Raw genomic sequence first — 12,799 nt, 5'->3', positions numbered from 1 at the left:
GATAAAGACAATTACAAATTTATCCAAGTACGGTTTACAGATTTTGTTCATCATGTCCATGAATGCTGCTGGAGCATTTGTTAATCCGAAGGGCATGACTGTAAACTCGTAATGTCCATACCTAGTTCTGAAAGCAGTTTTAGGTATGTCTTCCTCTTGTACTTTCAATTGATGATATCCGGATCTTAAGTCTATCTTAGAAAAATACCTAGCGCCTTGGAGTTGATCAAAAAGATCGTCAATCCTAGGTAATAGGTATCGATTCTTAATTGTAACCTTATTTAGTTCCCTATAATCGATACACATCCTCATCGACCCATGTTTCTTTTTCACAAACAACACTGGTGCTCCCCAAGGGGATGAACTAGGTTGTATAAATCCCTTGCTTAATAATTCATCTAACTGCTTTTTCAATTCTAGCATTTCAGTGGGTGCTAATCGATAAGGTGCCTTGGCTATTGGTGTAGTTCCAGGAATTAGATGAATTCTAAACTCTACTTCTCTATCGGGTGGTAATCCAGGTAATTCTTCTGGAAAGACATCTGGGTATTCTGAGACTACCGGGATGTCCTGAAGTTCCTTACTTTTAGTATTAATGATTATGGAAATCATATACACTACTTCTTGTTTCCTTGAATAACTAGCCAACTTCATTATTGAAATGAATTTCAGTGGCTTTCGAGGTCTATCTCCTGTAATTAAAATTACCTCTCCTGTAGGGGTACGAATTTCTACTGAATTCTTATCACAAAGGATTCGAGCATGGTTGGCTACTAACCAATCCATTCCTAACACTACATCGAATCCAGCTAATTTCATAGGTAACAGGTTTGCAGAGAACTTATGACCTAAAAGTTCTATCTTTCCTTCCTGCAAAACCTTATTTATGTTAACAGAATTCCCATCTGCCGTTTCGACTGTAAAAATCTGCCTAAGGGTGGTTAAGGGTAAATTAAGAGCTTGGCAGAATGAAGTATTGATAAAACTTTGGTTTGCACCAGAGTCAAATAATACTTTTGCAAACACGTCATGAACTAAGAACGTACCAGCTATCACATCTGGAATGAGTTCTGCTTCCTGGGTGGTTAGCTGGAATGCTCTGGCATTCTTCTTAGTAGTTCCGTCCGCTGGTTTACCTTTGTTATCTGCTGGTTTAACCAATTTAGGACATTCGGGTTTGAAATGCCCAGCTTCTCCGCAGTTAAAGCAGATTATGGTTTTCTTTCTGCAGTTTTCTTCACTATGTCCTACAGATTTGCAAAAGTTGCAGGTTGCATTGCATCTTCCAAAATGTTTCCTTTTGCAATTTCTGCAGAATGGCGGGGTTGAAGATTGCCCTGTTCCTATTCTTTTAAAGCTGTTATTATTAACTGTACGAAATCCTTGGGTAATTTTCTGAGCTAATTCCTTCTTCCTGTTTTCATCTCTTGTGCGCACCAGTTCATCAGTTAGAGTATTAGCTAATTCCACAGCATCATCAATAGTGCGTGGTCTCGCCGCTTTAACGATGTTACGAATTTCACTAATTAATCCCCAAATATAACGGGAGATGAGCACCGGTTCTGGCGAAGCCAGTGTTGGTACTACTCTCGCATATTCAAAGAATGTCGAAGTATATCCTCGACAATCTACGCCTACCATACGATGGCTTAGGAACTTATTCGCCATTTGTTCCTTTTCATATTCGGGACAAAATTTTCTTTCTACAAGACTCATAAATTCTTCCCCGTTCATATCATAGGCCATCCTTCTTCCTTTTGCTTGTAACACCGTGTTCCACCATTCTAGCGCCCCTTCTTTGAACAAATTTGACGCATACATCACCTTATCTTCTTCGACACATTTACTTATCGCAATTACTGCTTCGGTTTTCTCTAACCAACGCAGTGTTGCAGTTGCCCCTTCATTACCTGCAAATTCTGCTGGTTTACAGGCAAGGAATTCTTTGTAAGTGCAACCAGGAGTTGCAGCTTTCATTTTCTTAGGAAGTGGGGCCTGTCGTGGATTATTATCGTCATGATTGCCGCCTCTATTTATGTTGTTATTGTCGTTATCTTCCGGAGTACGTTTACTAGGAATGATTTGTTGGGGTTCAGCAGGTTTCTGAGCAGCAGCCATGATTGCTGGAGTAGCATTGGCTATCCCTTGAGCAACAATGTTCTCGATATCTTGCCTAGTCATATACTGATTTTCCTGATTTTGCTCAGATTGGTTTACTTCATTAACTGGTTCATTATTAGCGTTTTCCATATGATAATTACTATAAGTGTAAATTATTAGTATCCAATAATTGATAGTTACATGTAACAAGACAATTACATATAAGCACATAACATATATAGCCAAAATTGTCGATTTCTCGACTTTTAACTTTATAGATTATATATGCATCCATACACACTGTTTATCTTACAATGTTTTATTTCCTATTTTACAGAGTTATATTTTACTACTACTGTTATTATACAGACATACTTCCCAACCCCACTATTCTTTAGTCAACTGGCAGTTTAGTAGCGACGCTCCCTCTCGTCGTATTTCCAGGAAATTTGTTCTCCTATTTCCTGGATCCTATTCCTGGTACCTATCAGTCCTTCACCAAACTGACGAAGTTCGGCTAAGTTTTCGTTGCTCATTGGAGGGTTGGGGATAGGTTCTGGATCAAACTGTGGGAGAAAGGTATAAGGATTATTGATTATGTTTTGAAATTGCCAGTCGTTCGTCCACCACTCTTCCATTTCGCCTAAAGGTCGAGTGTGGATTAGAGGGTCTGGAATAGCTGGTTCCAGATTTACTGGAAGTTGGATTTCGGCCGGATAAGGGTAAAGATTGTTGTTGATAGGGTTAATGACATCACAGTTTGCTAGTAGACGGTCTGTTTCTTCTTGAAAGGTTATTTCTTCAGTTTGTTTAGAGCTTTCTCCAATTTCTATTCCTTTTGGCCTAGAATTTTCCCTGATTTCTATTTCTGCTGGCTTAGAACTCTCTCCAGTCTCGATCCTTTTTCCTTTATCCACAGGGTTTTCTATTTTTGGAAGTTTCCTAGTTACTGGCTTCCTCCTACGTACTTTCCTCCATCCTACATATCTTCTTCTTTTAGGCTTTGCTTTCTCCGGAGGTGGAGCTTGGAATTCCATAGGTTCTTCTATATCAGCAAAATAACCAGTAAAGTCGTTGGAGACTTCGATTGGTACTGGATAGAGATTGAGATCCTGAAATGCTTCAGATAGCTCACTCATGCTGGTTTAGCATATATGCAAAATGCACAAAAATGCTAAGTTAAAATCTTATAATGAAATTTAAATAAACATTCCGTTTATTGTATACCGAAAGACTAATTTTACAAAGGATAACGGGAAATTTAAAACACACTAGGATTTATTTATTTATTTACAAAGTAGTGTTTTTCTAGATAGAGATGCTAATACTAGATCAGGCTTATTGGTAGTTTAGAGGTTTGCATTTTCTGCTATAGTAGCTAGCATATAGAGATTAGCCCATTTTTCATCTAATTTATCTTCCCAAGGTGAAGTATTGCCTATTTCCTGGATTTCTGGATTAAACCTCACTTTCTTGAGTTGGGGTTTCTGACTTTTCCTAATAATCGAATTTCTTTTCTCTGGGGTAAGGGGATTTTCATATTGTGCTTTACGGACAAAAATCCCTTCTTCCAGATCTGCTGGGTGTTTTGAGGAAGAGATTCCTTTTTCTTTGGGTGCAGTATCTAATTTGTGGTAGATGGCAGAAAGTCTTTGTTTACCCATACTGTAACTTAACAATTAATCAGTTAATAAAACACATATTCACATAATGGCAATTAGAAATTCTTAAGTATTCCTCAATTACTTTAATAGGCTAAAATCAGTGATAAGCTTAAAACAGTGGCTCTGATACCACCTTTTCCTGTCACGGCCCTCGGCCCCGGTTTGACCCGGTCCAGAGCCGCGAGGCAGGAAATCCCGTGGTATTAAATTTAGGTGACAGCGGAAGTCTTTTAAAACAGGATCTTTTAATATTAAAACTGCTCGTTTACATAATTTAGGGATAAAACCCCATATTTTACATTAACATGATTTCACTGGGAAATCTTTATTTCTTAAACATGTTTCTCTTATTTATTTATATTGAGCCACTTCTCTAAGCTTGTAGTGCTTCACGGCACTTTTCTTGGATCACAACAGATCACCTGAAACATGTTTGAAAAAGGTTTTGTCAGCGGGGAAATACTGAGTGAATCATTTAGTTTACTGAAAATGACACATTTGTTATAATTTACAGTATTAAGAGCGATTACAATGTTTCTGATATCAACCAACTACCCACAGTATTTGTCACTCGACCCATTGGCCCATTCGTCCAATGGTGTCTGTGACTATGATCATATCACCCCTTGGCTGACTCGTTGTCCAATGGTAAAGATTATCAAGTAATGTATACAAAACCCCACATACCGCGTAATTTGGTGATTACAAAGACTTAATCCCTGTAATTATAACTTTGAAAAATAACTTAGAGTTTTGTAAAACAGTTGATAAAAAGAGAATGACTCACATTGCAGATTTAACGAGCAGTGTATAAGCCTACTGATTTAGCCTTGTTTAACCTAATTTAAATAACAATGCACACAAACTGGGTTAGTAACTAATACAGCAGTTACGATAATTCACGAGATTAAAACCCTCACAACTAATGACAAAGTGCGATACTTAAACATCCAGCGGATTCACAAAGAATGACAGAGTATAGCCCGAATTTGGACAGCACTCAAACATTCAAGTCGAAATCACGACGAATGACAAAGTATAAACTCAATTTGAGCAGCACTTAAACATACGTTGGATAGTTTCAATCGATCGGACGTTGAATCGTAATAGCGATCGAGTTATTACCCTGTTTTGCGGCAGCGTTTCGAGATTGGTGTGTGTTGTGAACCGTTTCTACGATATCTCAGTGTGTATAACGAATTTCTTCGTCGTTTTAGTGCCAGAAATCAAGTCCCAATGTCTACTATTTATACACAAAATTTGACCCCCCTCGCGTGACGCGAGGGGTACCCCCTTGGGCTTCGCGTAGCGCGAGGGGTCACATATTTCCATAGGGTAGCTACGTGTGTGTGTAGGCCTGCTAAGTTGACGAAATCGTGAAATTGAAAACTGACAACAAGTTATTTAGATAATCGTAACTAGGGTTTTACCCCCCTTGAGTTTTAGGGGCCCTGATCCTGATTCTGATTGTTCTGAAAATTTTAGGGTTTATGCAGAATTACTTGGGTTTCTCAATTAGGGTTTCCTTAATAGATAATTAACGTACTAAGTATTAATTTTAGTGAGAGTTGTTACACTTGGTCAGATCAGCTCGAAGGTTATGGTGTGTGTCCCTATCACGTATCATCGCTCGGATAACTTCTTTTTGAGCGTATGCGAGTAGTGGGTTCATTGGTTGGTCACCTTCATCATAACTTTCTCCACAAAACGCTCTGCCCGAGTCCTCCAATATCATGTTTCGCAAGATGATGCACGTATACATGACGTTTCTCATTTACCCTTTTCAAGTTTCTTCTTATAATACAATCTGTTCTTGTCATCTGGACACGAAAGAGTTTTCACCAACGTCGCCCACTTGGGATAAATACTGTTGACAAGATAGTAACCATACTTATACTCCACGTCGTTCGCATAGAATGAAGTATTTGGTGCAACACCATCTATGACATCGTCGAAAAGACCCGAAGAATGTAAAACAACGGTGTCATTGTTCGCAACGGCCATGCCCAAGTACGCATGCCAAATACATAATTTTTGAGACGCGACCGCTTGTAATATTAAGGTAGGACCCTTGTGGCCACCACTATGGTGTTGCCCTTTCCAAGCAGTTGGATATGTCGCCACTTCCAGTGCGTGCAATCAAGACTACCCAACATCCCAGGAAACCTGTGTATCCGCTGATGGGCCTCGTATAAAAATGGAACGTCGGTAGCGGTTGGCATCCTCAAATATCACCTCCTATAAAGAAAGTTAATACCAAATATAATAGTGTTAATAAACTATAAATAATAATAATAACAATAATAATACATTCATAGAAATTTTCAAGACAATCACGACAACTTCTGGCCGACATCCTTATATATTCATCCACACATCACTCGTTGTGCCGTACGCAAGTTGCTGAATTGCGGCAGTACACTTTTGTATTCCAGAGAATCCAATTTTGCCACTAGCACTTTCTCTTTGTGTGAAAAAAGGGAATTTGGCCGCAAGATCATTAGAAATTCTTAATAAAAGACGACGACTCATACGAAACCGACGCCTAAACTGTGCTTCGTCGTACAACGGATTTTCACAAAAATAATCGCGCATTAAACGTTCATGAGCACCTAATCGATCTCGTTGAAGAGGCGCTTGTCTGTTACGCGTTGTAGATGATTGAGCTTCTTCTCGCCATTAATTAATCACCTCCTGTGTCACTGCCAATAAGCATATCGTAGACAACACCGTCAAATGAAGAGCTAGACGAATCAGACGAATAGTGGTTTGGCATTTTTAAAAATGATTGGAGTGAATGTGTGCTTTTGTGATTGGTGTGTGTTTGAGTTTGTGAATATATTTGTATATAGATTAGATATTTAATATTTTTTAATATATTAGCGTTGCCAAACGGTCACATTTTGACCAAAATCCTCGATCACCCGTTAAAGGCTCATAACTGCGCTGGCGAAGCAAGGATAGTGCCCCCTCTTTGGCGGGCAGAGGACGGGTATGGACGTCATAGGGCACTAACGATGCTGATGTGCAAGGGGCAGTATACCACACCCATTACCTTAGGGTCAGTATGCATGCAGTGCAATCATTAAGGTCCAAAAGTTGTCATTAGGGGTGCAAACGGCTGAGCTACTCACGAGCTACTCGAGCTCGAGCCTAAAAACAAGCTCATTTAATAAACGAGTCTGAGCCCGAGTTTCGTTTATCGAGCTCGAGCCGGCTTGCGAGCCTAAACGAGCTTTCTGTTTATATATTTTTTATTAATATATTTATATAATAATAATAATAATTACCATTTATATAAATTAACAAATATAAAAAAATAACTAAATTATATGTATAATTATAATTAATACAAATTAATTAATTAATACTAAACGAGTCGAGCCCGAGCCGAGCTCGAGTTTGAAAAATTACCTTCGAGCCGAGCTCAAGCTCGAGCTTTAATATGTTATACGAGCTTGAGCTCATTTTCCATTGCTTGTCTTGTGTGTTCGTTTTGGAGATGCAAGAGATTTTTGTTTTTCCCCTTTTTGCTTAAAATGAACTTTACAACCTTTTTTTTTTCTTTAATATTGTTAGAATGTAGCTTCGAAAATACACCATGTTTTTATATTTGTTGACGTAGCTTTTAGCCTACTCGTTATCATCGTTTGATGTCCCAACAAACTATTGTTGTAACCTCCCACCACACCAGATACCAGCCACTATATACCCACACCCACACCCCCCTCCTCTCTCCCCATCACACCTCCCACTTTACTTGAGATTCAGTTCCCCCAACATAACATTCATCTGTGGCACAGTTTAAGTGTTCAAATTCTTGACGTGCATCATGCATCGCAAAGCCGCCATCCTCACCGCAGTCCTCTGCATTGTCCTCTCCTCCGTCACCGCTCAGTCCCCCTCTTCCTCCCCGACCACCACCCCCACCACCTCCACTCCACCACCCACCGCTTCCCCTCCACAAGTCGCATCTCCACCTGCCACCACTCCTCCTCCAGTCTCCGCACCACCACCAGTCGCCACCCCTCCTCCGGTCGCCTCACCACCACCTCCCGTTGCATCACCACCACCAGCCACTCCACCTCCCGTTGCATCACCTCCACCAGCCACTCCACCTCCCGTTGCATCACCTCCACCAGCCACTCCGCCTCCGGCCGTCCCACCACCTGCTTCTCCACCTGCTCCGGTGCCGGTGTCATCTCCAACTCCCAGTGTGACTCCAGCAGCTGCACCATCTCCTTTAACTTTGAGCCCACCGGCACCTCCCACCGGATCTCCTTCTCCCTCCCTCTCTACCGATCTGTCTCCGGCACCCTCCGCTACTGACGTTGTAAGTACACTTCATTTTCTAGATCTGATCTACACCACTTTGAATGTTGTTGATTTTATAACTTTGAATGATAAAACGAATGGTTATAAATCCTGATTGCTTGCTAGTTATTATTATTTATAACTTAACGGAAGTATATAATGGCAATGCGCATCAGTACATGTCTTGGCATATTATTGTCCCTTTCGTGCTTGTTTATGAACCATGCTTTGTGATCTTACTTTTGGCATTGACTTTACAGAGCGGTGCAGCGAAGATGGGATCTATGGCTGGAAGCATCGTATTTGGATTGGTGATTGTTTACTCGCTACTCTAAAGATGGATACATTTACGTTGTTGGGTTGGGTTACATATAGTTTCGGGTTGATGGCTGAGAGGTCTTGCTTGTATTCGGATTAGCTATATACATTCTTTTGGACGGATGCATTTTCTTGTAATTTTGATTGTGATATTGTCGATGTTACTATTATTATCAGTATTTTTATAATATTTTATTATTATTATTATTCTTCATCTTTTTGGGAAGGCGATCACTATTCCCACACCCTTTTCACTCTATCTTTATATATATCTATGTATATATAGAGAGAGATAGAGAGGAGGATGTGAGAATATTAACCCCCTTTTGCAAATCATTGTCTTAGGCAACATTCATTTTGAAAGCAATTGCAACTTGACTTATATGCCGCGAATTGACTTGAGTTAATATACTAAAGAGTAACATGTAAACCTGTAAACGAACCGAACGTTAAGCGAACAGTTCGTGAACCCTTCGGCGGGAAGTTCGTTTATGTTTGTTCGTTTAATAAATGAACGAACATGAACAAGAAATTCCATTCGATTAGTTAAATGAACGAACATGAACAGAGGTCTCGTTCGTTCAATTGTGTTCATGAACGTTCGGTAAGGTGTTCGTGAATTTGTGTTCGTTTATGTTCTTATGTTTGTGTTTCAATTAAAGATTTTTGTACTTTCATATATTTTATCTATACTTTTTATATTATTAAACTTATAATTTATTTTATTGCCCTAACAATTAAACTAGGTCCACCTTATTTCACCTTGTTTATGCACTATTTCCCTTTCATTTCTTATTATTTACATCGACGAATACGATCAGCCTTCGTTCCACAATAAGGGATTCAAGTACTAGTGGCTACTCTCTGGGCCATCAGCCTTTATCCTTCATCACGTTTGCCAAATTTATTTGTGTTCGTGAACATGCTCATTTTCTTAATGAACGAACACGAACATAAAATCTTGTTCGGTAAGTGTTCATGAACCGTTCGTGAATACATTTTGTTTCCTTAATGAACGAACACGAACAAGGCCTTATTCATATTCGTTCAGTTCGTTTACATCATGTGGTTTTTCAATGTAACACCTTAAAATTACAAGGGTGTTTCTTGTGGTTTGACAAATTGTTACTCGGATACTCCCTACACTGGATGGCCGTTATATTATCCAATTAAGTGTTTGTGAAATGACTTTTTTGCCCTTAATAAAAAATAAAAGAACATAAAAACAAAATGAAATATAATAAATTACTTATGGCCCACAATTTTTTATTTAACATATAATCTTCTACCTACACCACCCTACCATATATCTTCCTCATCTTCATTGAAACAAAAACCACACCTCCACTACAACCAATCCCCCATTGTAATGCTTTGGCTAGAATGCATCTCTGTAATCACGAGTTTGTCGTTCATCATCAAACCACCATCACCAGTCATGCATCACCGCCCCCATCCCTTCCCCACCTCTTTTTCGCTGTCGATACCTAAGTAACTTGAAAAACGAGCTCACCACCATCTTCCCGGTCGAACACTTAACCAAATCGGAACACTAAACCACGAGCTCGCCACCACCAGACACGCATCACTGCCCCCATCCCCACCCTGGGTCCCCTGTCTTGTTTCTATCCACAACCCATAGGGTTACAGGTTTGAACACCTGGGTTTTTCTGGCGACTTGCAGATAATAATAGTAGGTCTACGGTTCGGCGAGTTAGGAGTAACACACAGGCGGTAATGAGGGTGGGGTGGTCGGTGATGAAGATGAACATGGGTAGGTAGGGTCCATCTATTTGATTTTATATTTTGTTTTAGTGAAAAATTACAAGTTTTGTACTTTATCTTGATACCCTTTTTTCAGGCGATGGACTTTTTCAACGAATTTTGACAGGTTTTGCTCTTTATAGGGAAAATTCTTGCACGTCTTGTCCTTTAGCCCTAACTCATGTAGATTTTCTTGTTAAATCTGGTCATCTGAAACCCACATAAGGGCAAGTAAGTCTTTTTAACCCTTTTAATACAAAAATTTAAAAATAATAATATAAAAACCCCTTCACCCCTCACTCTCTCACCCTCATCTCTCTCTCTTTCTCTTAAGCCACACACATTCCTGTGACTTCTTTACCAGACTACCACCACCACAAATTATAAAAATCATACCTTAACACCCTGAGTTGGATTTATTATTGTTACTGTGAAGCTGATCGGAACCTGGGAATGGTTTATAAGAACGATCGGTGTGCTGCTGACATCAGATTGATTGTTGTTGTTGTGAAGCAGATCGACGGTTTTGTGATGTTGTTGATGATGATTTAATGCTTGGAAGTCATCATCCATGAAAGTGATCGATCGAAGTAAGTAATTGCTCGAACAGAATTTGAGCGGTTATTTCATATTTGGAATCTGAAAGTTGTTTCTCTCTCTAACTCGACTCTCACACACTCAATTGCAATTGGTAGTTTTTTTGTCCAGAACTCACCGGATTTCTCATCAAGAACTCCATCAAGAGTATGATTTTGTGTATAAGCGTTGGGTTTTGATTTTGAGTAGAAGATAAAGGTTTTGATTTTAGGGTTTGTATGTTTGTGGTGTGAGAAAGTGGTGGGTTACGTCAGGGATAGAGAGAGAGAGTGGTGGCGATGGGTTGGATAGTGGTGGTGGTGGTGGATGTTCTAAGTGATAGAGAGATAACATTTTAATTTATTAAAATGTTTGAGTATTTAAGTTATTTATATATTTAGTCCTTTTAGGTGAAATAACAAAAATGCCCTCAAATGCAAGTTCCATGAACAGATTTAACAACAAAAATTGACAGGGTTAGGACTAAAGGACAAGCTCTGAAACAATTTTCCTATAAAGGGCAAAACCTGTCAAAATTCGTTGAAAATGACACCCCCTGAAAAAGGGTATCAAGATAAAGGAAAAAACTTGTAATTTTTCCTTGTAATTTGTTATTTAAAACTTTTGCCTATTTTTTAGTATGGGCAATTGAGTCATTTCATACCAATTTAACCTCACAAATTAACGACTATCCACTGTAGAGACTATTCAAGTAACCACCGTTCAAACCAAATGTAACACCTATGTAATTTTAAAAAAGTAAGGACTAAGTTGTTACTTTAACAACTATCTGTGCATTTTACTCTATACAAAAACTCCAATATGTTTTTTAATATTCACGAAAAAAGAGGTCCCTCAACTCAAGTGGCCAAGTGTGTTATATTAACGTACATACCCTTGTCTAGGACTGACTAGTTAAATCGGGGCAAGACCTTCCTCAATCGTGGTTCGGTCAGTAAGAATGTTGGATTGAGTAATTTTCTTTTACCTTTTTTTAGTTTAATTTCTGATGCTGTAGTCAGTTTTTACACTTGCAGCCGATGTAGGAATTGAAAGATTAAAAGACGTTAAAGATTAAATTTAGAGCTATTTCTTTATAGTTTTGGGATTAAGCTCATGGCTTCTTAATTTAAGGTTAAATAACAATAAATATCTATATAAATATATAATGCAAATCTAATGGATAGAAATGTAATTTAACATCAGGTATAACTTTTGAAGCAACATGTACAAATAAGTACAAGGCATTTGAAAGGGACATGATAGTAAATTGCACTAAAATTTAAGACACTCCAGGGATAAAATAGTAAATTTATCAGGCCCATCATTTACAATCTAAAATTCAATTCCATCTTTACCCATGTTATTTCATAATCAGATCATCTGGATGAACATTCGAACGGATGGCCATTCGAACAGTGTGTAGGTGTCCGTGAACTGTTTAAGTTTTTGATCATAGTGTCCAGTAAAAACGAACAACAAGTGTTATCATAATCAGATCATCTGGACGGATGGTCATCCGATCGGATGGCCATTCGAACAGATGGTTAGTGGGTGGAGTTTCGTAAAAATTTTCTAAGCTTTGAGTTAACGGAGACGGTGTGACGACGTGTCAAACAACAGAAACACACCAAACTCGGCTACTTCGATCAGATGGGTATCACCCCTTTCGAACCGTCGAGCTGTTCTTGATGGAATTTCATGTTTGGACCCGTAGATCGGTTATTTTTCCTGTGGAAATCGATTTTCAAGCCGCTCTCGACTAAGGAACGAGTCAAGAGTCTGTTTAAGTCTGATTTCACCAAGGTTTTGTACAAAAACTGAAGAAAAGTTCAGAAATCAGTTGTAAAACGTGAAGTTTATCAGATCCAAGCCGGAAACATATGAAATTCCGTCAGATCTGGTATAAAAGTGTAATAATCCTTTAGATCTAGTAAAAAGGTTGTGAAAATCCGCTAGATCTGGAACCAATCTTGGTTAAATGGTGCTCCATAACAGTTTGCATAAGCAACCGAGTAGAAACCACCTTCAAGGGGTTCAAATCAGTTGGTTTTCGAGGAAAA

General features: G+C 38.9%; 1 protein-coding gene across 1 annotated transcript; it reads left to right on the top strand.

The window, feature by feature from the left end:
• The first annotated feature begins 7,476 nt into the window (after positions 1–7,476).
• Positions 7,477–8,597, top strand: LOC110878016 (classical arabinogalactan protein 9). Its single transcript, XM_022126267.2, has 2 exons — positions 7,477–8,097; positions 8,339–8,597. Exons 1-2 carry the CDS (start codon positions 7,597–7,599, stop codon positions 8,411–8,413), a joined length of 576 nt encoding a protein of 191 aa, XP_021981959.1. The 5' UTR covers positions 7,477–7,596; the 3' UTR covers positions 8,414–8,597.
• Positions 8,598–12,799: the final 4,202 nt, after the last annotated feature.

This window comes from Helianthus annuus, chromosome 9 (genome assembly GCF_002127325.2).
Source record: "Helianthus annuus cultivar XRQ/B chromosome 9, HanXRQr2.0-SUNRISE, whole genome shotgun sequence".
In the NCBI taxonomy this organism is placed as follows: domain Eukaryota; kingdom Viridiplantae; phylum Streptophyta; class Magnoliopsida; order Asterales; family Asteraceae; genus Helianthus; species Helianthus annuus.
The sequence above is the reverse complement of the archived record's forward strand: the minus strand, read 5'-3'. Positions and strand labels throughout refer to the sequence as shown.